The sequence below is a fragment of the Styela clava genome, chromosome 9 (genome assembly GCF_964204865.1).
Source record: "Styela clava chromosome 9, kaStyClav1.hap1.2, whole genome shotgun sequence".
Lineage (NCBI taxonomy): Eukaryota > Metazoa > Chordata > Ascidiacea > Stolidobranchia > Styelidae > Styela > Styela clava.
The window spans coordinates 15,372,658-15,399,419 of NC_135258.1; the positions used below are offsets into that span (position 1 = coordinate 15,372,658).

At 35.9% G+C, this 26,762-nt stretch overlaps 1 protein-coding gene across 5 annotated transcripts; it reads right to left on the reverse strand.

Annotated features, from left to right (window-relative positions):
- Positions 1–578: 578 nt before the first annotated feature.
- Positions 579–26,085, reverse strand: LOC120339386 (uncharacterized). Of its 5 annotated transcripts, none has more exons than XM_078116353.1 (20): positions 25,986–26,085; positions 21,776–21,927; positions 20,276–20,445; positions 20,118–20,204; positions 19,701–20,020; positions 18,264–18,383; positions 17,113–17,245; positions 16,894–17,046; positions 15,539–16,386; positions 15,004–15,156; positions 14,504–14,582; positions 13,700–13,900; positions 10,331–10,489; positions 9,411–9,566; positions 5,782–9,276; positions 4,965–5,062; positions 4,463–4,608; positions 3,146–3,993; positions 2,479–2,768; positions 579–1,780 (listed from the first exon to the last, which is right to left on the reverse strand). In XM_078116353.1, the coding sequence occupies exons 1-19, from the start codon at positions 26,079–26,081 to the stop codon at positions 2,497–2,499; spliced, it is 7,686 nt and encodes a 2,561-aa protein (XP_077972479.1). In that variant the 5' UTR covers positions 26,082–26,085; the 3' UTR covers positions 579–1,780; positions 2,479–2,496. The 5 variants fall into 5 exon arrangements, 4 of the variants coding, with proteins under 4 accessions (XP_077972479.1, XP_039263430.2, XP_039263431.2 ...); XM_039407496.2 differs by having other exon boundaries at positions 756–1,780; positions 2,526–2,768; XM_039407497.2 differs by lacking the exon at positions 25,986–26,085 and adding an exon at positions 22,324–22,457 and having other exon boundaries at positions 758–1,780; positions 2,526–2,768.
- Positions 26,086–26,762: the final 677 nt, after the last annotated feature.

The window sequence follows — 26,762 nt, forward strand, 5'->3', positions numbered from 1 at the left end:
GAGAACAGTTTAAAAAAAATAATATTAAAAGATACGAAAGCTAACTGAGTTTTGGTTCCTGCCTATCAGTTGATTTTGTCCAAATCTAACCTAGAATAAGATTTGACAGCAAATTATTTAAAATGAATCTTGGCGTATTTTACTGAAAACATCTCAACCAAGATACCTTTCCACATTTGAAAAAAGTCATGGGTTCAAATATGGCACTTTTCGGTAACATATTTTTTTCTAAAATGGGCGTCATTTCGAATTGATAGCACTCCCATTTAAGCAAATTTGGATAAAAGTAGTCGGAAAAAGAACCCAGCAGCTAATTTCTCATTGAATTCGTTTAAATTGGGTGTGACAGTATATTTAAATTACAGTTTTAAGGAATTTATGCATTTCAATTCATCATTTCTGCAAGGACCCCTAATGATGACACGAGATCAATAACAGAAATACATCATCTTGTGCCTGCAACTAATAGAAAGCCTGTGTTAAATGTAGGTGCGGCCCGCGGTTTCACCCGGTTATTGATGATATTTGGCCCGCCTGCGAAAAAGGTTGCACACCCCTGGCTTACGTCATTCTTTTTTATTTTAAAATATCGACTCCAATATCCGAGTTTAGAAAGTCTGAAATTCGGATTATGATCTTTGTGAATATGACTTTAGACCCGAGGAAAAAGTACCGACTCCGGACTTTGCTTGGTTCGGAACACATTGAACTTCTGCTCTGGGAGATATGATGTCACTCATTAACACAGCAGAGGATATGCTCAACAGAAGAAAATACTGCTTAAATGTAGTGTGCATGTGTAATTGAACTGCTTCACCTATGTATGTCAAAATGCAACATACCTATCTCATTTATTTGACAAAATCACCCAAACTAATTGGCAATGGTTTCACAGATGATTCAAACGGAAACGAGGCGTTTCCAGCAATTATATCTTTCAACAGTAGGAGCGTTCGCGAGATGTTGTCAAAACATGGATGCGGCAACACCAAATAACGTATAGCTTGAAGCAGAAATCAAACTGTCAGTTTTATCCTGCTAAGGTTAATCACACTCAAAAGAGAATCATTATGGAGAAGTTTGTTATTCCGTAAATATCAATAGATGTATTTTGCGTATAAGATTGAATGATGATACGATTTAAATGCAGTGATCAATAATATACAACAAATAATATATTTATGCTCTACAGTATAAAGACAAATATACAAGAAATATAGGTTTAAGTTGGAAGTTGATAAATGATGCCGAGCGGCAATGCCATGATATTTGTTTAATTTACAACAGGTAGAGAATATGTGAAGTATTATAAAATAAAATGTCAAAAACAGTAGTCAAATATGAATATGTTCCTCATAGATACGTTTATATCAAGCACTTGAATTCGAGTTTCGTTATAGCCACTGTGACATCCCAAATCTTCTTTTGTATATATATAGTCTTTTTTCAAACGGTATACCGTACCAAACTGGGTTTCTGACTCCATATCAGCCATATTTACCAAGAATTACTTATTACGTTTTAATTTATGCGTTCGGATATTAAATCACAGATACGTATTCAACAAGTTCAAATTATATGATCAATTGTCAATTTATGTTATGCTTGGACTGCGACAAAGGTTCTCAATACAAGTAACCCTGTACCATTTTTAGGAGAAAGTTCTATTGCTAGTTGCTTCATTCGGAATTGCTTCATAAATCTTTATCCCTCCTTCTTGCACGTTCGCGTTCCGAAGGTTTATCAAACCAATCAGTTGTTTCTTTGCTCAAATGATACGCTGAAAATTAAAGAAATTATTATGATCAAACAAAAACCAGTTTGCATTTATAAGAGTACAAGCAAAAAAAAACGATCTTGTGGCGTTATTCATCATAAAATGCGAATGGGGTAATAATTCTACCAGATTCAGAATGTTTTGTATTCCGGATTAATCGACTCCGATTTCCGAGCTAAATCTCGTATAATTAAATTCCGACAACTTGGGCGATGGCTTACACGTCATTCTTTTTTATCTTAAAATATCGACTCCAATTTAATTATAGTCTGAAATTCGGATTATGATTGTTGTGAATATGACTTTATACCCGAGGAAAAAGTACCGACTCCGGACTTTGCGCCATTCGAAAATACACTCCGGCGGCTTCGACTCCTGGTAGACAAATATTTCGACTCCGGTTACCGACCTCAGATTGAGGCAAATTTTGACTCAACTCCAGCTCTCAACTTAAAAATCAAAATTTGACCATAGGAACTTCGTCCTTTGCAAGACTACTCGTTAAATTGCATGAGAATGCTTATTTAAAATGAGAAAAGTAAAAAATCCCGTATACGAAATTACTACCCAGCCTTCGTCACAGCCCGAGTGTGAAAATACAACAAACAGCGTTAACACCAGTAAAAAATTACAACACTGCCAGCTTCATAACACCACCAAAAGAAACATAACATCAAATTAAAAAACAGTGCCGGACGAACCTAAAAAAATTCAACATATCATCCCCATTTTATTATTTGACACCCACCCTCGCTATCAGACACGACAGTTCGGAAATCCTCTCCTTGATCATCTCTTCGCTGCTCTTGAATTGACTCATCGACACCAACAGCATTTTGGTTATTCCCAGGTGCTGCTTCAGAAACTACTTCATTTCTCCGGATCCAGATAGGATCCGATTCTGATTCTTTGTCCCTCTGACCAATTTCGATAAAGCTGCTAAGTAGCTTATCATCGTTGGTTTTAGTGACCAATTCAGCATACTCAGAACCTGGATTTTAGCCACAATTAATTTTGGCCTAACACGGTAGTGTATTAGTATTTGGGAAAGAACACCCACTTTGCTGTTGAGCATTAGTGGGGAGATCAGCAAGTCGAATCTCCGAGAAGATTCAGAAATTAGGTATATTTTTATTATTCTTTGACGACTTAACTTCGCCCAGATCTTGGAACTAATATTAGCCTCCTATTTTTATTCAGCCTAGAGACACTTGAAACATTGTAAAAAAACGAGTCTTTACACGAAAGCCATGAAGCCAGAAGCCATGAATTTATCAATTATTTTTATGAAAACGATGAAAATTTATATTGGGCGTGCATAGAAAATCTACCTGTCAAAATCGAACTCAAGCAAGGGAAAATGCTCACCATTTTCCGATTGATGATCTTCGCTGTTCAAGTAAAATTTTTCTTGTTTCCCTGTGAATCTTTGTTGAATCTCGTAGTTAACTTTATCAGTCATAGTTTTATAATTATTTTTTCCGTTCTTTTTATTGTTATTATATGGATTTACATTTTCCTTGTCACCGTGATAATTTATAATATCAAGAGGGGAAGATGAATCTGTAAAACGGCTGCTGGCTGGATGGGTATATTGACCTTGTCGGGCATAAAAGGCGGGAAAATATTTTCCACTGAACGAAAAAGGCGGGATTTTGTCGTCTTCTGGAAGCGGATCGGTGGTACTTGAGGCGTCACTTTCCCCACGACTGAGTCTGTGATTCGATAATCCTTCATTTCTCCCTTCATTGTGGTGTCTCTGCACATTACCGTTCGAAAATTGGGAAGCACTATTACCGCCGTTGTTACTTCTGTGTTGACGGTATCGTTCGCCATTTGCATTTGGAAGCTGCTGGTTCAAACTTTGTCGGGTTGTTTCATTACTATTTGTCCGTCTGTCGGACTTTCGACGATGGCTATTTTCAACGCCATCATCATCGTCCGAAGTTGTGTTAGTTAGAGGCTGAAATCCCCTAGCTTCGATTTGGGTGACGTCATCGATGATTTCATAGTTTCTTTTTGTTACATGTTGGATTTCTTTGAGAACGTCTTGATTGTTTTCATTTGAGGCCATAGGGTTGGATGTATTAGAAAAATGTTGTTTGTGTTGGGCACTTCTATTCATTAAACTTAAGTCATTGTCTGTTGCTGTATTTAATGGGGTTGCCGTGTTGCGGTAAAGAGAATATGAGGAGTCGCGGCCTGGAGATTCGTTTCTGCATATAAAAAACGTTGGAAATATTTTTATTTCCAAAAATTAATAAGCAATGATTTGGAGCCGTTAGAAATGCAAATTCGTGTTACAAAGTATTACAAAAGTGGATGTTATACAATGTACATGACCTATAGCGGGATGAAAAATTCCAAGGTATAACAGTGTCGACTTAATTTTAAGACTACCCACAATAGCGATTTTACATAAAAGTTTTTACAACACTAAGCTATCTGCATTGTAATGCATAACTGCATCTTCTGAAATCTTAACCAGTATTGAATTTAATGAAATCCTACATTCACGTGTCTCACGTGATTCCGCGTTTGTGATGGCACAAAATATCACGTGTCTCACGTGATCACTTTCAAGAATGATACACAATATCACGTGACTCACGTGATGGCAGGAATTTACACATAACAAAACATCATGTGAATATGACACAAATGATTTACACTTATTCCTGGAACCTTTGCCTGGAGTTATGACGAAATGATGATGAGGTCATAACGTGATCACGCATATTATCCATGCTTTGTCCTCCATTGTGACGCAAATCCTCGTGCAATGATAATGACGTCATCGAAGGACGGCGACTACGTCCAATTTCTAAATACTGTAACAGATCAAATATTTGATAAATGAACAAGAATGAAAAATTTACAAAACACACAACAAAATTTACAGTTCATCGTCAACTCGCCAGTTTCGGATCATATCCTCAATATAAACTGTAGATGTTTTTTGTATGTTATGATATATAGGCGCCATGTAACAATTTTTCCAATAGATAAACGAACGTTGGGAATTAATCAAAAGCAAGATAATTTATTCCTATTCAGGTCGGAGTTTGGTGTATAATTCGGGAAATGTATTTCAAATATAAAAATACAAAATTACTGACATATATTAGTGAATTCACCGTTGCCCAACTCTATTATTTAAATAAATAACTTAAACGCATTGCCATACCTTTAATCTAAGATCTAACTCTCTTTCTTCTTGATCCAAATCTTCCATTGTTTGTTGAAGTCTGCTTACTTCCATTTGTACGTGTTCATCTGCTCTTTCTTAAAATCAATTTCAATTTGAAAAAAAAAAATTATAACAATGAAGAAAATTTAGTATGAAATTTAGCAATTTTTATTTGAAGAATTGAATTAAATATGAAACAAGAATCAGTTAAAAATTTGAATGTTAATGTTTTATCTTTGATTTGTATAAGTTATTATGTTATATTCAACTGCTCAGCAGATTTTTTTTCACTAGGCCGTGTTAATATCAAAATATCAAGGCACGATTAATGGCCTGTTATAAGGGAAGTGGAGTCAGAGTCTTGTATTTAATTGATTTTCAAACGTCCCAGTGTCGGGAATCGGAGTTGATATTCTGAATCTCGAAAGTCGGAGCAGATTCTCAGTGGTGGTAAAATTCTAAATTATGCAAAATCTTAAGGAGCATCACGTGTACTAAATGTTTTTAACGGACTGTTAAAGAAGGCTTACGTACGCCAAAATGTTTGTTTATCAAATTTATTTTGTCCGAGTTTGGAGACGGAGTTAATATTTTTCACGACCCGGAGTCGGGAGTTAGAATCAAAGTTTGTTTTATCCGGATTTGTGAAATTGGATCCAGAATATTTTCAATCCGGAGTCAGAGTAAATTGTAAAATTAATTTTTTGTGACTCGACAGTAAGTTATTTGTTGTAAAGTAATATGACCTTTCAGAAAATTCCTAAATATTGAGTAAATGAAAGTAAAAGTTAAAAATGCAATAAGAAATACTGACGTTGTCTGTTAGCCATAGTTCGTTCAGGATTAATTTTGCTCTGTCTTTTCACGCTTTCATATCTCCAACTATATTCATCATCTTCTGGCGGTTGCGGAAGACTTCTTCTTGACGATGAGTGAGACATTCCTCTTGAAAACTCTTGCGAACTTATAGAATATGATCTAGAAAAACCAGGACGTGATGACTTTGAACTATGACCCCCATAATGTCGACGAGAAAGTATATCTCTATCCGAATGCCTTGAATAAGAACGTGGAGCATGAGGTTTTCGTCTCGAGGAGTGGTGGTCAGAATAATGTGGAGGTTGGTGTCGATGAGATCGATTTGATTGCGCTTGCCTCATTTCATAATCAACCATAAATCTATCGCCGTAATGGTGACTTGATCTTCTACGTGGTGCTTGATAATGATCATCGTATGGGGAGTCTGGATAGGCAATATCCACGTCTTGTTTGCAGTATTCGTGATCGTCATCTTCATAATCAGACGGATAACTATTCTCACGACTATATTGATGGCGTCTTCTTCGTTCTCGTGAGCGATGTGGTTCTGCTATGTCTTCTGCGCCCGAGGCTTCAGTTTCGTAAAAATCTGAAGCTTCTTCTGCAATCTTTCGCGGTGCAGGACGACTTTTCCGTGATGGAGGAATGTCTTTTGACAAAATGGCAGAATCCTGCGTCGCACGGAAAACAGTAGGCACAGATGCGCATTTCCGTAATCCATTGATTCCTGAATGATCAGGTTTTATGGTTGATGATCCATCGTCAATTTCATCGTGAATATCATTAGATGGTGGAATTTCGCGAGCGGGAGATGGATCGCGTGATCGCATACTTCGATATGTTTTATTTGCTCTTGAACGATTTACCGTTTCACCAAGATCGCTAGTATGATCGTTGTCGCCGAGTGTGTCGTATTCTTCACGTTGTGTCCAACGGCCTTTTGGTTGTGTAGTGACTGGTTGTGGATATCGTTCCTCGGTATCGCCGTAGTATGATTCTCTGTCGGAATATCCACCAGCACGTAAATTTACATCTGAATATTGACTATGAATAGAGTGTGTTGACTGTCCTGGTTGGAAGAAATTTGATACTGGTTGTTGATATTGTGAGACAGAGTACGAACTGATATCTCTTTGTCTTGGTATGTTATATTCCGGCACTGTTGAATGATAAAAAGGCGGCTGTTGTTGCTGCATATGGGTGTACGATGCTTGGTCTGAATACATCCTTCTTTCCTGATAATCAGGTCTTTGTACTAGCCCGTAATTTCCTGGTACAAAATTACCTTGATGATATCCGGACAAGCTCTGGCTTGGGTATGGCTGACCAAAACCGCCACCTAATGGAGCATGTTGATATCCATGAGAAGCATAGGGTGATGCAACCCCGTGTGAAGAATACGCTCTTACGTCGTCTGAGAGAAGGCTAGGAGGCGCTCGATTTTCAATAAAATTCGGGTGTAATACGTTATATCCATTTGATTCTGTTTGACAAGCTGATGATTCGCGATTTATTTGGGAATCAGATTCAAAAAATCCTTGATTGGAAGTATACGTAGGCGTCGGTATGTTAGAATGCGATCTCCATAACCTGGGGTACATAATACGGTCGCTAGGATAAATTTGACTCTCTTGGCCTGAAGCCATAATGGAAGCGTCTTTGTAGATAGTAACGGGCCGGCGTGTCGGACTTTTTGTTATAACTTTTTCTTTAAGATGTGATAGTGGTTTTGTTATTTGTCTTGATATATGTAGATCATCTAAGTCGCTTTTATCATTCAAAGCTTCTATAAGAGATTTAATTTTTCGTAAATCTGCTAGTGATAATCCTTCTTGAGCAAATCGTTCGGAAGGAAACAATTCATCCGTGGGTGAAACTTGTGTCGATGAATCAACAGATCGAATGCGTTCGCGTGGAGTCATTTTTGTTGGAGACGAACCGCGGATTCCGGGCACAACATTAGTCTGTACGTTCATGGAAGTCGACTCTGATATTGCTTGAGTAGACAAGGTACCACAAGAAAAACATCTTGCAAATCCATCTGCAATCATGCCTACTCCCCCTAAAGACGAACATTGCGATCCTAGAAACATGGTACTAGATCGCTTTGTTTTATCAAAATCACCACTCAAGGAAGACACCATGGTCTTCTTTTGTATGTTATTTGCACCTCTATCATACGTATGACAACCGCCATGTATCGCAAATTCTGACTTTTCTTTTTCATTTGGAGATTCTAGACTGGGTCCTAATACTAATATAGACGGTCTCGAGTCAGAGCTACCCATTGACGCGGTTTTCGGTGGTAATCGTAAATCAGAAGGGTCGGAAAATGTCGTGCGTACTGTAGGAATGTCAGCAGGCGCAGGTAAAGAATGACGTCTGTCCCATGAATCGTCTCCGTGCTGTCGTATATGAAGTGTGTTCGGATTTTTACTTGGTGAAAACGATGATGATCTTTTAGGCGAAGATTCAGTATCTGATTCTTGAGTAAGATCGTACAAACCCGATGGTAAAGACGAATTTTTTGACGATCTCCTTCTATCATTAGCAGTAACCCGCGATTTATTGCCGCCCGATTTCCCAGGCAAAGAGCCACGATGGGTAGCTCGAGGCGCATTACCAGATTGTTTCAGGAGCTCTTCAAAACTATCAGTCGATGTAGTGCGTCTCATAAACATATTCGCTAATTTTTTAGGTTTTGGGCGCGAGGTTTCGCCTCCCATATAAGACGATATTTCGTCGTCATTATCCGTACCGTAATATGGATCAGAAAATCCTTTTGCCCCTAACATACCTTTTGGAAACGTGGGCATGGACATTGTAGCGGATCTTAGCATTTCTTCTTCATCGTCAGAATCAATTTTAGAAGACGGTGATGTGTTGCCAGACAGTAAGGTCATGTTGGCTACAGTTTCCTCAAAATGTTGCAAATTTGTATCTAGATCATCTAGTTTTGACTCATCAATTTTCCAGTCTCGAAGACTAGTCGTTGGTTGAGAAGAACTAATGCTACTAGATGTTCTCGTAAATGCTGAACTGCAGGTAGTAGAAGGTAAAGGCATACGTGGAAATTTGTTTCCCAAAGCGGATTTGCGAATTAGATTCTGGTTTGCGGCGTATATGTCCGCATCTTTGCTAGAATTTGCTCCATATGATGTATCATCATGCGCTTTACTGAGATTTTCTGGTCCATGAATCTTCTTTATGTCATCCTTGTGTATCGTCGATTCCGCGATGTTATCTTTCTGAGAAAGTGCTTTGTGCTTGTCCATATGTCCACCATCGTTTCTCTGCGATCTTTGTGGTTTGTCCGCGTTCTTGGTGTTACTTCTAATTTTTGGTTTCACCGATATATTTTCATTTTTTGTGTCATAATTTTTCGTTTCCGTTTTCGGCAACTTTGAAGATTGATTATTTTGGTTGTTGACAACTTGCTGTTTGGTTTGATTCTTCATATCCGTATCCAAATTGCCAGGTTTATGTTTTCCTGAATATGATAGGCGTACGGTAATTCTTACAATTCATATTGACAAGGTTCTCGAATAGGACAGAAGTATCATTCGAGGAGTATCATTGTTAAATTATCAAAATATCTAAATGATGAAAGTAAATTTAACCAACCTATATTGTTTTCTTCCCTTTGTTCGTTTTTTTTCTTGATTTCATGTTTCTGTTCTTGCTTGATATTTTTACCACCTCGAATTTGTCCGTGTTGATGCGATGGTTTTGCCACGTCGGAATGAATTGCATCGTTTAAAATCGGATCTTCTTTTAAACCTGTAAAATAGGTAATTCTGAAAGGTTAAAAATCTACTTGGTGTGGTGAAAAAAATCAAACTATCTAAGCGTATCTACTTATCAATTTAGTTTCATCACTGTGCTGTTAATTCACATCACATATATATCTGTTAAGCCTAACGTGTCAGTGATCGTTTTTCATTCTTTTATTAGTACTCCTTCTCTAGTTGGGGTTTCGGGTTCTTGCCCTGGGGAAACTGGTATGCAACGGTATGCATTGGCATTTTTACGTGACTTCTCTATCGTTCTTGGAAATTCCCTAGTTTAATGCTCTTTATTGGACAATAGAAGACAACAAATTTAACAATTGAAAACCATTATTTATGTGCATGTTTTATCGCTTTTTTTATCAAAGCTGAAATAAGAAGTCAGTCCTAGACCAAACGAAACAGAATACATTTGCGTCAGTGCACAGACTCTTGAATCAAATAGAATAACCATCTTTATTCTTGTCGTTGCATTATACGCATTCGAATTTACTAGCGCAAAGGCAAGAAAACTATAGTAAGTCTCGCATAACCCCAACTGATAGCACAGTTTATGAACTGTATTCTCCGCTCAAGGAAATTATTCCTACAACTTTATTCCTAAATATAGATGAATGCTTACTTGGAATCAAAACAGCTCCGATGCAACAATTATGTACACTGCAGTACATTATCACCATCACATTTTATTATTATTATTAGATAAAGTATTATTAAAGTTTTCATTCATTATACCCATGCAAATTTTACACATACCTGTACCATTCCTATGATCGCTGATGCAATGTCTTGATAAAAGATGATCAAAATCGCCTTCAGTGTCATTTTCGTCCAATTCAAAACTACTATACCCAGAGTTGAAATCAAGGCGATGAAAAAGTGAATTATGCGGCGCATGAAGATCTGAAACAGTATCTAAACAAAATTGTAGAAATAAAACTATTTTTATTTGATAATAGATTGCTACGTTACTGTTTGCATTTCTAACTAACAAGCAATCGTTTGCCAATACAAAGAATATCGAAGAACAGTGTTCTTTTAAAGTGCTTATATATATACATACTACAGGATGGCGAAAAACAGAAATATTTGGGAGGGAACATAAATTTCGTTTAAAGCGTCCTAGTTTACTCAAACTTTTTGGTACAATTATACACGAACCGGAGTTCAAGTGTTCAGATTTTCGTATACGAAAACACCTATAGGAGTAATTGAGACATCTATTATCTATTGTCTTTTATACTGTATGTCTTATGTTAAGTTACACACGATAAATAGTGCACAAAAATATAAATTACCAAAAATAAAACTCGACTTTTTATTCGCCGAAAATGTTCTATAGATATCCTGTTTCAACCAAGCTATTATATATATATATATATATTATAGTAGTTATTCAAAGACTATACCATGGCATAGAGGCACAAAACCTACGTTATCACAAAATCAAATTACATCATCTCTCTCTCTTCGCATGTCGGAATTTTTAGACAAAAATTGGATACATTTATGGAACAAGATCGATCGCTCTGCTGCACTGACACTGATACAAAATTCTTTAATATGACTCGGTTTATAATAACACTGAATTTTCTAAGCATTTCCAACATATTGTGGTTTATACAAAAACTACACCTGATCCAAAGATATTTTGGTATGTCAGTGTGGTTCAAGTACGACGAAATTCATTAGTATTTTACGGCTTTTCAATAGCACTTGAATAATTAATGACCAGACGTGGAAGAGTGACAGAATTTACTTCTGTTCAAGAATACTTAAATATTATTAGGGCGAGAAATTCGATTTGCAAATAGTTTGGTTTGGTAATCATAAACGAGATTTATATTATATAAGGTTATATACGCAATAAATTACGTAATTCTATGAGTTCTTCCTATTCTTTCTAATAAATAAAATGTTGTGGTTGTGGTTGTGGAGTAAGAGTCGGAAATTTAGCATGTTTTTATTAATATTTTCAAAATCCGGAGAGTCTTGCATACGCAGGGGTGTGTCTAGGAAAGGCCGTAGGGGCAGCCGCCACGGACAGCAAATCCAAGCTGTAGGATAATTTAATTTATAATAAGAACATTTGACTCTTACTTGACTTTTAAATTCATTCATCATCATGTATAAATACATCTATTAATAATGGTAATCTCTCGAATTATTTTTAAAGTTAGGGGAAGGGGCATCATTATCAGAAACTCGCCCCGGGCAGCAGAAAAGTTTGGCACGTCCATGTCCATAAGCCACAGTTTTTGTTGTTAAACTTTGGTTTTCTTAGAGTTGCGTGTTGGAGTTGGAGTCAGAACATTTGTTGAACCGGACCCGGTAATATGAGTCGTTTTTTGTGTATATTGCTTTACTTACTTTGTATTAAAATATAATCCAAACATTACATTTTCTTTGTTTTCGTACAAGTAATTGAAAAAAATTATGAATTCCTTTTTTTTGGATGTCCACCCTGTATTACTTCACCTTACAACAATAATATTGCACGAAATAAACACCCCAACAAAGTATACCAGATCATCCAATAGTAAAATATGTGTTATCTGTATGACTGGGCATTTCAAATCGAATATTCGAATCTAATAGTAAATTATTCGAACCGACTCAGACAAAAATTTCGAATCGTCGCCATCTTGTTTCGAGGTGAATCACGCAATTTTTACTGTGAGACTATATTTTTAAAAGCAATTCTGACATATGATATGACTCTTTTATACCTGAATGAGTTACTAATGAAACATATATATTTCTTATTGCGAGTGACAACACACCATTATGTCGTTTATATATTAAATTTGAATATATTCGTGGTATTAAATACCATCGAGTTAAATATCTTCAATGAGTATTCGAGATTCGATTCGAAAAAAATATTCAATTCGATTTTGAAATCATCCGGTATATTCAAAAATGCCCAGCAATAGTAATCTGCCTTGGACACGAATGTTAAGTTAGCTATACTTTGTTTGATTTTGAGTGAGAAAAGCGTTTTTGAGATTTTCGGACGGTAATCTGATGAAAGTTGAATCGCTAAAGAAAATGAATCCTCTCTTCACTCTTTCTATCGATTCGTCTAATTCGCTTACAGATTCCTGCTTTTAAATTAAGGCGCGACTCGATTATCTTTCATTGATATGTATTGATCTACTGAAGTTCAATCATTTGAATCAGAAAACCCATATGGACATGCTGTCTTGTGAACGGCAATAAAATAATAAAACTAATAGAGAAATTCCATGCTGATATTAAGATACAATATATCGTTTCTGGGTTAAAAATTAGCCAAAGGGTAAAGAACTAAAATGGGTATGCGGTCCAAAATTTAAATTAAAATCGTTTAACTTGAAGAAGCAAATTTTTCATGATTCATTTATGGAAAAACGAATTTCAACTTATATTATTACAATAAACCTGTTCGCTGGCAAAGAGACATATTCTCCAATGGTGTATAAATATATTGCGCCTTTCGCGTTTCCAAAGCAAATTTAATTAAAACGAACTTTTTCTAAACTATGACCATATTCTCTATTGTGTATAACATTTCTTTCTCACAGTAATGAATAAAAGAGATATCTAAGTAGAGGATGGATCCAATTTAGCTAATCCCATTCTAACGGACTGATAGAGTACTGTCAGTCTAGCTGCACCGGTGGCTTTATCAAAGTTACCGTGTAAGGCCGCACAGCTCGCTTGCGGTTTTTAAAGCTGAGAGAGAGAGCAACCTCAAAAGCACCCATTGAAATAATTGCTATGAATTTAAAATATTCGGAAAATGGATACAAAGGGCGTTCATAAAATCTTGAAATTAAATTAGGTATAAAAACTTTAATGTGTTTCGTGCAACTAATAGTGGGCAACTAAATGTGCATTAAATGAACTCAAATAAACACAGATTATAATACAACAAACCTGATTATAATATATTAAGAACTGACTTCAGAACAAGATTTTGATTGTAACAAGACTTTATGAACAGCCTTGTGAATTAAAATTTAAAAATGTGAATTTGAATTGAAATCTGCTCTAAGCAAAACTCGACATCCTACCTCTTCAATATCTAATATCTAACTACTCTGACAAAAAAATTAAAAAAGCACATTTTTAATCAATTACCTGATGATCTAGGTACGTTGTTTACCCCTTTCAGTCCAGAGTTACCAACAGCTAAAAAGAACGAATCCGAACCATCCAATTCTTCTTCTTTCAAAACTTTTGGTTCGTCGTCATCAAATATTTTCTTGTTTGTCGTTTTCTTAGACGTTAAATCGGACAAAGAACTTTGTCTCGGAGGAACTTGTGGTGGAGGTTTTGAACCTGTGAATAATAAGAGAACAATGCTCAAATATGTGGATGCCAATAACAATAGCAATTCCAGCCAAATCTTAAAATATTGATACTAAACGTCATATGTATGTATGCGCCAAATGTCATATAAAGAGCACCCGTGAATTTAAAAAAAAAAACTTCAAAATTTGGGATGAAATATTGGGACCTGTAGGAATCAGAAAAAAAATGAAATAAAAAAGATTTCCTCTTCAACTGCTGGAAATTTGGAATTGATTTGTACATAAGATGCGGAGGAAAGCAACAAACCCAACAAGAACAACAATTTAAGAAAACAGTCCACATGTTTACTTCTCTCATATTAATACGTGAACACAAGTTGATTTGCTTCATTAGTGAATGATCATCACCGGCCCTGTTTTAAGTTGAGGCTGATTTAGGTTGAGGCAGACATATATGTTTAAACACATATTCATTCATGAGCATTACGTACCGGAAATTTAATTAAAAAGTCAAAATTCAAAAAGTCAAAATTTATGCTATACGACACTTATTCCGCCTATTCAAATACGATTCTAATAGCATAAAATTACTAACACCAACAATGACATGTTTAATTTATAAAAAGCTCACTTTTTGCAATAGCTCCTGCAGTTGGTGTCAAAGTTGTCGAGGTGATCTTGTCCGTTTGAGGCTTCTTTTGTTCAACAGGCTACAGAAAAGGGAACATTTAATGTTATTATACACTAAAATCTATTTTAAACTGTGGTGCCCTCGTAGGTGAGTTTTCGGTATGTTCTAGCTAGACAGGGTTATTGGACCACGAGCCAAAAAAAAATTTGCCGACCTATACTGGCGGGCCATATAGGTGTGAAGTAAAAATTTACATTTTATGAACAATATTACAGTGTTACAAAAGCAAACGTGGAAAAAATAAGCCTCGTGCCAAAACTAAATTTAATCACAATCTCAACAATTTGATTGAGCTATTTTTAGCTAAAACATCAAAATTTGAGTTTAGGTTGGTTGTGGCAGCATCGAGCAGGCCAGATTGATTTACCCAACGGGCCGGATTTGGCCCGCGGGCCGTAGTTTGCCTATATCAGATCTAGAATGTTCGCTAGAATGTTTACCTGCTTAGTTTTATCCGATGCATTCGCACCAGAAGTCCTTGGTTTAGCACATGGCGTTGTCTCTTTGCTCTGGTTAGCCGCAGATTTTGCAGGGTGTTGAATTACTGCTTGGCTCGAGGGCGTAACATTTTGGCTTTTGTTGTAGACCTTTGGCTGAACGAATTTGCGCAAATATGAAGACTTGATGATTCGAAATATTAAAATTAAATAAAGTGAATAAAACTCGGCAAATTGGAAAGCAATTGTTTGGGGTGACATATTAAACTTCGCATTTTGTATCACGGTTGTGTTTTTTCGAGGTGGGATATATTTGTAAAAATGTTTTTTTTCGAGGATTAACTAAACCCTTCAGAATAAGATAAAAGATATTCAATATATAACATTCAATATATATGTCAATAAACAATATATATAAATTTTCTTGATTTGGCGATAACGCTAACTTGGAATTGATTCTGCTTGTATGCCATGTTTGATGTGTCATACCTAATAAGTTTCCAATAGCTTTCCCTTTTTATTAATTTGACTCACTAACCTCGTTTATCCGTTTATCTGCTCCGGTTTTCTCGTTTGTGGTTTCGGGTTTATACTCCCGAACTTGACGATTTGTTCCAGGTCCAACTTCCGTCAGTCCAGTCTTTGTTTTTCCTTTTTGAATATCATAAACAATAGGTCCACTCTTATCAGGTAATGGTGTTTGCTTATCTGATATTAATTTGTTGTTTAAAATATTTTTATTATCATTATTATCAACTTTTATTTGATAATCTTTATCGGTCACTGATCGGTGAGCAGGAACTGGTTTATTAGGCGGCAACATTTGTGAATGTGGTACTACTTTCGTTTGACTTGGTCTGATCGTCGATTCTTTCGTGTTTTTCTCACTTTCTTTGTTTTGATTCTTAGCATGGAATGCTGTTGAAGAACTATTGTGCTTGCTGCTATCATTAGCTGGTTTGGAATGTGTTTTATCGTTCAACATTTTGAGATCGTTTGGTTCACGATTTGCAGTAACTTTACCACTTTTGACTGCAGATGCGTATTTCCATTCTTGTTCTTTGTTTTGATCCATTTCCCGTTCATTTTCTTTTATTTTATTCTTTTCGTTATTCAGTTGGTTATTTGCTTTCTTCGAAGGGCTTTTTCGTTCGGCGTTCCTCATTTTCTTTTTAACTTCTTCGTCTTCTGATAATTGTTTCACTAGAACGGATGATATACTTGGACGGGATGGAGATTTATTTTTCGGATACACTCGCACATTATCTTTTTGTGGAGATCGTTGTTTCCCACTAGTATCGGAAGAATCTGTTGAAACAGGCTCAGGCGAAAGTGCCGATTTCCGAACTGAGCTGGAACGGGAAGCTCCTATTGACGATCTAATGCCTGCAATAAATACTTCATTTGGTCACATCCATACGTAAATATACACTAGAAATGGCTGCAATGATTTTACATAGTACGCGACTCTCGACTATCCCTTATCGCTGATATCATTGCGACTGTGAAAAATTGATTATTGCCATGTGCGTTATGTATTATAACAGTCATTAATTATACAAGAGTCTGTATATACACTTACCCAATACGGATCAGATTTACCAATATAATATATATATGGCTTTTAATGACTACGAACAGACGCCAAAAGATAATGGTAAAATAGATTCCACGTAACCCCCATTTAATTGATAGACATTTGAAGTAGTTTTGGAACCTGAGATGCGAAAGAGTTCGTACTACATGCTTTCACCAAGTTAAAATTAATTCAATTATACACGGATAAAATGAAATTTGTGCCAGGCAATATTATATAGCAGAATGTATTTTGACAGATGTCCCTTCATATACAAGCTGAAAGTAAAAATTATAAAATATCAAAATTATTCTTACTTGAACTGCTTGAACTTAATGAACTGGCGGGTGAATGGTGAAAATTAAGAGTTGCATTTGCAGAACTTCTTCTGGATGAAAGAACCCAAGAACTTCTTCTAGTTTGGGCTCCAGCAACAGGACTTGATTTTGATTTTCCTTCTTCTGGCGTTTCTGAATCAAGTCAAATCCGTAAAGGTAACTCCGTGTATAATAAAGGAGGAAAAGTCAAGGCTTTACCTTCTAGTATCGTTTTTCTTCCTTGTTCTGGTCCACCAAAATTCTTCCTTCCGCTATCTGAATATGATCTTCGATGCCAAGGTAATTTATCCCACTTGGTGTTTTCCTTAGGCGACGCACTAGCTGTAGGATTCTTAATATTAAGACAAGATAGAATGAAGTCCATATTCACACTGGTGTATTGCCGAGGCGCTTTATTCACCTAAAAGAGCCTGCAAGGCGTATTCAGATCACTGGGAACAAAGCTTCTGTTTGGTAAAATCTGAACATTGTTTTCTACTAAAATTTGGTTACGCTATTTTTTTCTAAAACAAACATGCAATTTCTTTCGGAATTGTGTCAAATTATATCCGTAAAACAATTCAGACGGAAAAATCGATATTCGTCACAGCGTTGTGAATATGATAGATATTCATTTTTGCCCGAGTCTAGACTGCAGACTATCGCACTTATATTTTTACATTCAAATGATAATACTTGATTTTCTCTGTTTCGCGTTATTTTTTATATGGAGAAGATAATATTAGAATCCTTCACAGACATGAGTAAATAAATAACGTATATAGAACTAACAATGGATGTTTGTTGAGGACAGAGAGCATTAATAACTGGGTGGTAAATGCGTATGCAAAAGCACGCGTCCACAACACACTAAACTCGACTACAGAAAACCATGTGTAGTTTGTGGAACATTCGCACGTAAACTTCAACTTGATTTCAGGTTCCACTTAGACGTGGTTTGAAAATATTCTCTTTCAAAAATGGGCTTGTAATATCTTATACATGAATCCTTTCAAAATGTAACCGTATGGAAATTCATAAAATAGACACTGATGAAGATGACTGGACGAATATGTACGGCCCTTCGAAACTACTTCGCAAAATCTGATCATGCATGTAAAACAGCATGCATTATTCAATGTTATATCGATTTCAGATGTCGTACAGCAGTACTCCTTCTGAACGATCATTACTTGAGCTGTTAGAACTAATGAACAATGATATTACGAGGCTATGTCATTTGAGGTTAGCAATCGCCCCATGCACTGAAAAACAAACATACAGTAACTGCAAGATCTCGTTCAAATATATATATCACGTACGAGAAAACGAGAAATGTCTAAAACAATACAATATTTAGTCTTTCATACCAATGATGTGTCCGCACTTTGACTTCTGTACAACTGACTCTTTCTCGCTGACTTCAACCACAGATTGGATCTGGCAACTAGTTCTCTTTGCTTAGCGCATAACGCACACAAAATACCGTTCTGGCGTAAACAAAAAACATACGAAATTACATTAAAATACAGCCTAGTAAACAAGTCTGTAAAAAAAAATGGATTTATGCTTGTCGTAAACATACCTCCTAAATAATTCAAACAATATTTAGGCAAACCACTAATTCAGAAGCATTCTCTATGTTTCCATAACTATATCGTTCGTACAGGCGCACTTCAGCAGAACACTAATCTGCGAAAACCGATAACAGAACTGACATTTCGTTCCCGGTTCCGCGTTGTTTAGAATTGGCAAGGATATAGCTGCACCGAAATCCCGTATCGATCACGCATTTAAAAAGCACTCCCATGTGGTTGCGAATTACCAAAAATCTCCGTTATAGCATGCATGGCTGCTTAAGGCCAGATAGTCGTTCCTCATAACTTCGACTATTCAAACATTAAAAATGCCACAAAATTTTCGTCGAAAATATTCGAATTGCACAACCAGAAAACAAAGATAATGAAATCATTGACTTTGACCGCTTTTGCGTTAAGGCTGCTTATGGCTAGCATTATTTTTGTTTTTGGACACGAAATGGATCATGGAACCTCCAGATCATTTTGTATCATGTGGTTGTTGTTAGAATTCTTTTTGTTGTTGTTATGAAAAAATCGCTTTTCTCTTAATTACTAGACCAATTGCTTTGAAATCTTCAGTGGTTAACGATTGTTGCTGCGCCAGAATGCTATTACTTTTATTCATTTTCAAAAATTTCTGTGGGCTCTGTGGAATTAGTTAGTGAAGACGTCATCAAAGTTAAAAATTGCGCAACTTATGACCTTTCAGCGTTAGCGATCGTTGCGATTTGGTGGTCAGTCGTAGTTGGGAAGACTATGGTACCGTATCGATACCATGAAAGATTACCAAACCGTACTACTTCGTTTTGGTCTTCGTGTCCATATGTTTGAGCATTGCTTTTCTGTTCATTTTTATTATTAGAAAATTAGTCATGCTTTTGATCGTTTAATTGCGTAAATAAATATTTTTCATTTCATTTAAAATCATTCATATTTACATATAAAATGAAGATTATGCTTGTCTATCCGATAGCCTGCACGTACACTATAAACTAAATATTTGTTCAAAATTTATTTTTGGTGCGATAGGTTTTTAATATCGCATGTAATTGTTAGGATTGTACATAATTGGATTTCCTTAGTCTTTGTAGCATCCTGGGATTCATACAATCAGCAGTTTTTTTTTTGTTGGTCAGCAGCACGTTAATGGCAAAATTACATAAAAATATGAAAACTGATCATACCACAATTTTCAAATTGAATATTAATATTATTAACAATACTAACCTTTGCCAAGAGTGTAGATTTTACAGAGCATTTGACACACACCGTGTGACCACAGGATGAGCAGACTACCGGTAGCAGGCTTTCTACCTCTGTATCGGATTTCCCGCCCTTTGACAGACGACGCGCGTCTGTTGAGCCTCCACCTTTGGTCTTCGGTACATCTTGAGATGTCGCGTGCTGTAAGTCTCTTCGAATTGTTTTATCGCTGGTAGGCTGAGTAGAAGCAATTAGCACTGATGAACACAGATAGCACAGAATTTGTTTTTTGTGTGCGTATGGTTCATTAGCAGATCTAATAGTCGGTTTGTTGACTGACGCACCTGCAGGATGATAGAAAAAGGTGAAATACAGTTAAGAGTGGTCATTTATTGACATAATTCGTAAGCCAATTTAAAAGCATATTTCTGATAAAATCACCCTTTTTTTGGACGACTGTAGTAGCCTTTGTAATTCCTTCTATCTTGTGACTCTCGTTTTTTCTGGTAATAGATTCTTTCACTGTACCTGAAATACATTTCATCATTACGAATCAATCATATGATTTTATTGAAGATTGATACCTAAACGGATACCACCTTTGGAAATTTTTTCAGTCTTTACTTGAACATCATTAATTTTGAGCGCTTCATTTGTTTCTTTCGTTTTTAGTGTTGACGTAATCTTCTTCTTCGGGGTAGGTGGAGATGGCTTGGCAACGTTATCTCTTGCGTTTTGAGAGTAATGAGCAAGTTGATCTTCGATATTCCTGGAATCAAATCAGATCCTCTTTTACTTTTTTTTTCAAAATGGAAACCAATGATATTTGTAGTTATAAACGAGACACGGACATAGGGTTTATATAATTAAACTCATAGTGCGTTGGAATTGGAGACTCTGGTCAAACCATAAATAGGAGACATCCTCAGTTATTCCATACACGGCGTCATGGCTCTAGTCTAGTGAGTCTCATTATGTATATATACCTATTTGGTGGACCCCATCTTATATTGAATAATAACATTCCGAGCACGTACATAGGCATCGGTCGAATTAGCAAATCGTTTATCTTATAAAACGTTATACATTCGTTATGTCTTTACGCTTATGATGTAATTTCAGATAATTATTCCAAGTATTATTCAAATAATTATTCTTTCATCGCATGCAAGATTCTTACTTAGACATTAAAAAAATAAAGCTATTGTGTCATTATCAAATTTATATATGATTGCAAAACTCTTACGTTTTGTGATGATTTGTATAGCACAAAATAAATAAATAATTCAGGATGCTTGGAATACGTAAATGGGGTCATTTGGTCGATGTTCAGAAAATTACGTCAGATTACACTAAAGATAGTACATAAGTTCGGACTTGCAAAATAATCTTTGAAGGCTTTGACTAACAGGAAAAAACATGACAGTACCATTAATCAATCTTAAAGGGCTCAACGATTTGAGCTGATATATCAAGATCACCGTCCTGATCTGGCCTATAGTGCCCTTGCACCCAACTCAATTCTCTAGCATTTTTTTGGATTAGTAAATACAATTACTATTTATCATTTGATTTGCGGACTTCTGATCATTAAGCGTAATAAGCATTTAATTTGCGGATTTCTAATCATTATGCGTAATAAGTTTTAAACCGCATGACTGAAAATAACACTAAACTAACACTTAAATTTGCAAAGTATCTTAACAATGATTTGCAACAACTTAACATCCGAAAACATGACGAGGTATCCAACGCGCCTCTTTTTTGCTGAACTATGTGTCGTCGTTTACAGTCATTAAAAAGTGAAATTGGTCAGCCTTTTATTTCGTTCTAGTGTCTGGCAAATGAACTCCCGGTTTCATGGCAACACTCACCGCCCATGAAAAGTTTTGAAAGATGCTGTGTTGCACTTCGATTAATGGCTCGCTAATTCATCATGAGAGTGGGGTAACTTCACCGCACCTGTAATGGATGCCGTACCAGCCCCGTTTGCAGTCACACATCAGCTTCCGACCACAATGTTTTAATGTCATTTTCTTAACAATATTTGATTGGGCAACCTGAGACTACTCAAAAGAGCAACTTCAAGCTAAACTCACCTAATCTTTTGTTGTTCAACTTGTTCAATCTGCTTTGCTCTTGCTGCAACTTGTAATATCACCATTCGTTCTTCTGCACTTAGATGACTAAGATCCAAACCAGATAACTCATCGAAGCCGGATGGAGCGGGAAACAATTCTTTTCCTGAATCCTGAAATAATTAAAGTAACGTATATTTTATCTTGCATTCGGCTAAATATTGCTAGGTTGTTGTATCGTGAGGACAGAAGTATGACCGATACACAAATACAGGAGCAAGATAGGAATGGCGATGGATATTCGGTTACAGTTTCTCTGAGATTCATAGTTATATTTGGTTTATTGACGTCATCTTGAGAAGTAGAGATCATTGTCAATAAACATTCGAGAAGATAATTCAGCAATATAAAAATTTGATGAAATAACATCACAATCAGAGAATGTTCATCTATTTCGAGTCACCTTAGTCAAGTATACATCCAACAATATATCACATACCTGATTGGGTATATCATGTAAAAAGCACAGTTATGTTCAAACATACCACATACAAACCACTATATCTTACCATTATGGCAGGTAGCTCTACAGGCATATATAGCAAATCTTATCCGATCTGTTCTGCACCTTTAACGAACTATACTCCGATCATTATCATCACTAGCATCAGAATTTAACGCATGGACTATAGTACAATTTGTACGCAATTCTTACTGGAAACACATAATTATATTGATTAGGTTGGCTGTCTCAGGGAAGGTTGTTTTATGAAATATTCATATATACGCGGTGAAAAGAACAGATCTTAGATTTTACCGTTAGCAGTCGCATGGAAGAATACTGCTATCATCGATTTAACGACATATGTTTTACGAAGAGAACTTCTACTGTTATCCACCTCTTATTCCGCTATTTAAGCTGATTTTGAATTTCATATATATCTTATCTAACCATTTGCTCAATTAATATATTCCTACAAGCGTATTAAATTTATGTATAATTCTGTGGAATGAGGTTCACAAATACTATATATATATATATTATATAGATATATAAATTGCTTCTTGAAGCTGATTAAAATTGACTTTTTCTCATTCTTTACTAATTCAATTAAATAAATGAAGTCATCTTTTTCTGAAAAAACGAACTATCCTTGCCTTAGTTCTAGAAGCTTTACATATACATAATATATACACCATATTTCATATTTAAAAATTGCGTCGCATCAGCCATCTCAACGTTCTCGTTGAATTCGAGCAGGCGATCTTTCATATTACAACCACACTGGGAACAAGCAAGTAAGCGAGATGAATACATTACACAAACTATTTTCCATCTCACATTGAAATAAATCTTAAGTTATTCAAGTCGTTTCCTTGCGTATTCCGCTGAGGTGCGCTTCAACAGAACCTCGGGTCCGTTAATAAAATCAATCGACGATTTACTTCACTCCAATGAAGCCATATGCGCCCACGGTGACCAATAATGCATTTAAACTTTTTAATCAAACAAATGGAGAAGTGAGGTCGGGAATACTTATTTTGCTATCCCATATGTGCTCTATAAATAGCTGCGTCAAAAGTCGATATAAAATGTGGGCTGTTGGAGCATGAGGTTAACATAATTTACTTATATTTAACTGATCCCAAAAAGTTGATCGTGACTTATAGTTAATTTTACATGTAGACTGTAGAGATTCCGATCATTTTTTTTTTTCTATAACATCTAAATAATGGTAATTTTTGTGGCGTGAATCTTGTGGAACTTGACGGAACGAAGGGAAATAATATCGATCGTAAATAGCGAAGATTGCACGCTGTTGATAAGCAATGTGAATAATCAATAACACCATTACTTATAAAGCAACGTTACTATTGTAACTTGATGTGACTTCACCAACATTCAGCGTTTCCTTTGCACTTGGCGTCGTTCTATCGCGGGTATAAGAGACTGACAGTTCAGCGGTTCACCAATTCCTATCGTCACACAATGGTGCAATAAATATGGGGTAAGTTATGCCTAACCAGAAAAAAAAACGGTTAATTTAAAGAGCAACGCTTATCATTGCCGCAGCCTAAAATTGAATCGTGTTGCACGTTATCAAAATAATGACTTTCTGCCATGTTGACCTCACTAAGACTCTCGATCATCTTCAAATATTAACTTCTTCTCCGCTTAATAACATCACAAATCAATCCTACGTTGCATTTTCAAGATGAAAAATTCATAAATAATAACTACTACTGTGAATCTTAGAAAATCATATGTTTCCCAGCTATTTCATTGGCCATCTACACTTCTAACTTTCCTGAAATTTCAGGGTAGAAAGACGCAATCTAAACATGAACACTCATCAGTAAACATCAAACCTTAACCTGCAATGTACCATATGAAATAAATCGATTGTTCGATAGCATTGTACCGGTTTATCGATTTTAATGAACATATACCGTTAGAATACTCATATTATTCAAAATACATAACAGAGAATAGCAGCCATTGAAACGTTGCTTACATACTGCTTTTCAATTCAATTAATTTTATTCGATCCTTGACAAAATTGACCATTTGTCCGTATAGGTATAATCATTGGGATAAGGGCGCGTGGTTTATCGAATATAAACCGCATTAAATGGTGAATTACATTATAAATATGTATCACTATTCGATATCTGTTGACAGTGTTGCACACCTTACCTACGCAAGCAAGCATGAATGGAGCTATACTGTGTTTTTGATAGGACCAGAATTTTCGCCGTTTGGCATATATGCCGTCCAGTGTATTACACAGGGGCATATGATTTTTACTTGATATTTTTAAAATGCGTTGTCAATATAGTTTGTTGAAGTTCCCTTTTAACAAATAATGCTAGCATAAATCATGTTTTCAGTTTAAATGTCTGCACCACCATACCAAATAAGCGATAAAATTACATTTCAACCTTTCAAATTGGAATTCATGTGAGATGCGACTGGGTTGCCGAAAACCGCACATCGACCTCACATGATTCATTGTTGTGATATAAATCTGATATCAAAATCAGCTAATTGAGCTTAAAACGTGCGAAAGGGCCAAAAAGTCAAATTCAGTTACTTTCGCGGGTCTAAAATAAAGATTTTAAACTTTAAAAAGTGATGAGGGAAAAATGTACCAAAATAAAGATTTTAAAATCTGAAAAGTGATAAGAGAATAATTTACTGCATTCGGCTAAATATTGCGGGAATGTGTGACGGAGGATATTCGGGATTTCGTTAAAATAATGCAAACCGCTGCGACTTAACACCTTCTGTCGTGTTTATGAAAATTTATGAATAATTTAGTTCAAGGTATAAAATGTAAAACGGGGTGCTTTGAAATTGTTATTTTAAGAAAATAGATCACTTTTTGTTTTTCATTTTTAGAATTGTGGTTTCTAATTTATCATCTCGCGAAAATATTGGAAGATCTTCAGTTACATGATAAAGTATTCATGTGAAAAAAACTTGTATAGTCAAATCTACTTTTGCTACTTAATCCGGATCTTGCTGGTTGGTTACATTTGTTTTGACAAACTATGTATCTCTCCGGTTAATGGCGCCATAGTTTGGTACTACTTTTAAAATATCGAGTTATAAAAATTGACTTTTATTTTTTTTTATGTATTTTGTCGCGTTTTCGTGCGCGATTAATATTATTATTCATTGAATGATGTTGATGAACAAATGTTTAATACCATTACTACTGGAGAAGGTGGCCTATTGGTTAGCGTTGGACATAATCTTAACAAGTAAAATTGGTACTCCCGTAGTGTGTGTACTAGGTTAGGGCTAGGCCATGATTTTATTCCGCTTTTCCTTATTTTAGTTCCATTACGAGTTCGGGGACTGTCTGTGTTAGCCATATGAATATAGCCCCTGCTAATAGGGATCAGTTCTTTCAGACAACTTGATGTAAATGTACTACGAAATTAGTTACCTACATATTGGTATACACACTTCTGGAGCGCCGAAAAATTATCACAGGGGTATCCATCATAAAATTCTTTAGGGTATGTCGAGCCAGAAAAATTTCGGTATTACAGAAGCGTAGCCCATCCTCTAATCATGAGTGACTGCTTTTCTGCAGTCTTGTTCACAGTTAATTTAACCCATACTAAATCCATACAAATATCAGGAATGAGACCACCGGTATTTGCAATATTCAACTCGTTTATGTTCTAATTTCTATGGACCTATCAGTAAAAATATTACCTTGGAATCATTCATGAAAGGATCTTCAAACTTTCTAGGTGGTGGTGTTGGCTTAGTCTTGGCGTTATGAGATTTTGCATCCAGTTTTGCGTCCATTGTAACAGAGTCATTATACTTATGTTGTTCTTTCTTAATTGGTGGAGAATACCCGACGATATTATCGGTCGCTTTTGGTTTCGGGGTTTGGTGAGCGGTTTTGTTTGGGTCAGTTATGTCGATCCGTGATGTCATATTAGCTTTATTATCTAAATTATTTTTAGAGTCTCCAGTTCGAGTTGACATTGTGCCAAATCTATTAGTTTTTTCCGTGTTTATTTTTTCTTTAATAACTTTATCTTGATTCCGTTTTGCGGCCGAAGAAATACTCCGAAGCGTCGTTTCCTCAGTAGATTTACCATGTAATATAACAGGTTGATTGGGTGATTTGTTCCTAGCCTTTTGGCTCGTATTGGGTACATTAACCTTTGATTTCATGTTTGTGTTTATCGGTTTAACGCTTGGATGCTGAATTGACGATACTGGGTTACTCCAAACAACTTCATCCATACGCAGACCATCAGTGCTTGTAGACGGAACAACCACTTTATTTGGAACAGCTGGTCGCTTTTGATTTTGACTTGTTGATTTCATATGTGATGAAGGAATGTTCGGGCTCGGTTTCTGTTGGAATGTAGAAAAGGTTTTTGGTTTGTCCATCATTCGACCCTCGACACCTTGGTTATAAGCCATATTGGAGTACAATCTTGGATCCGTTCTTTCGTGTCGTAAAGTTTCTTG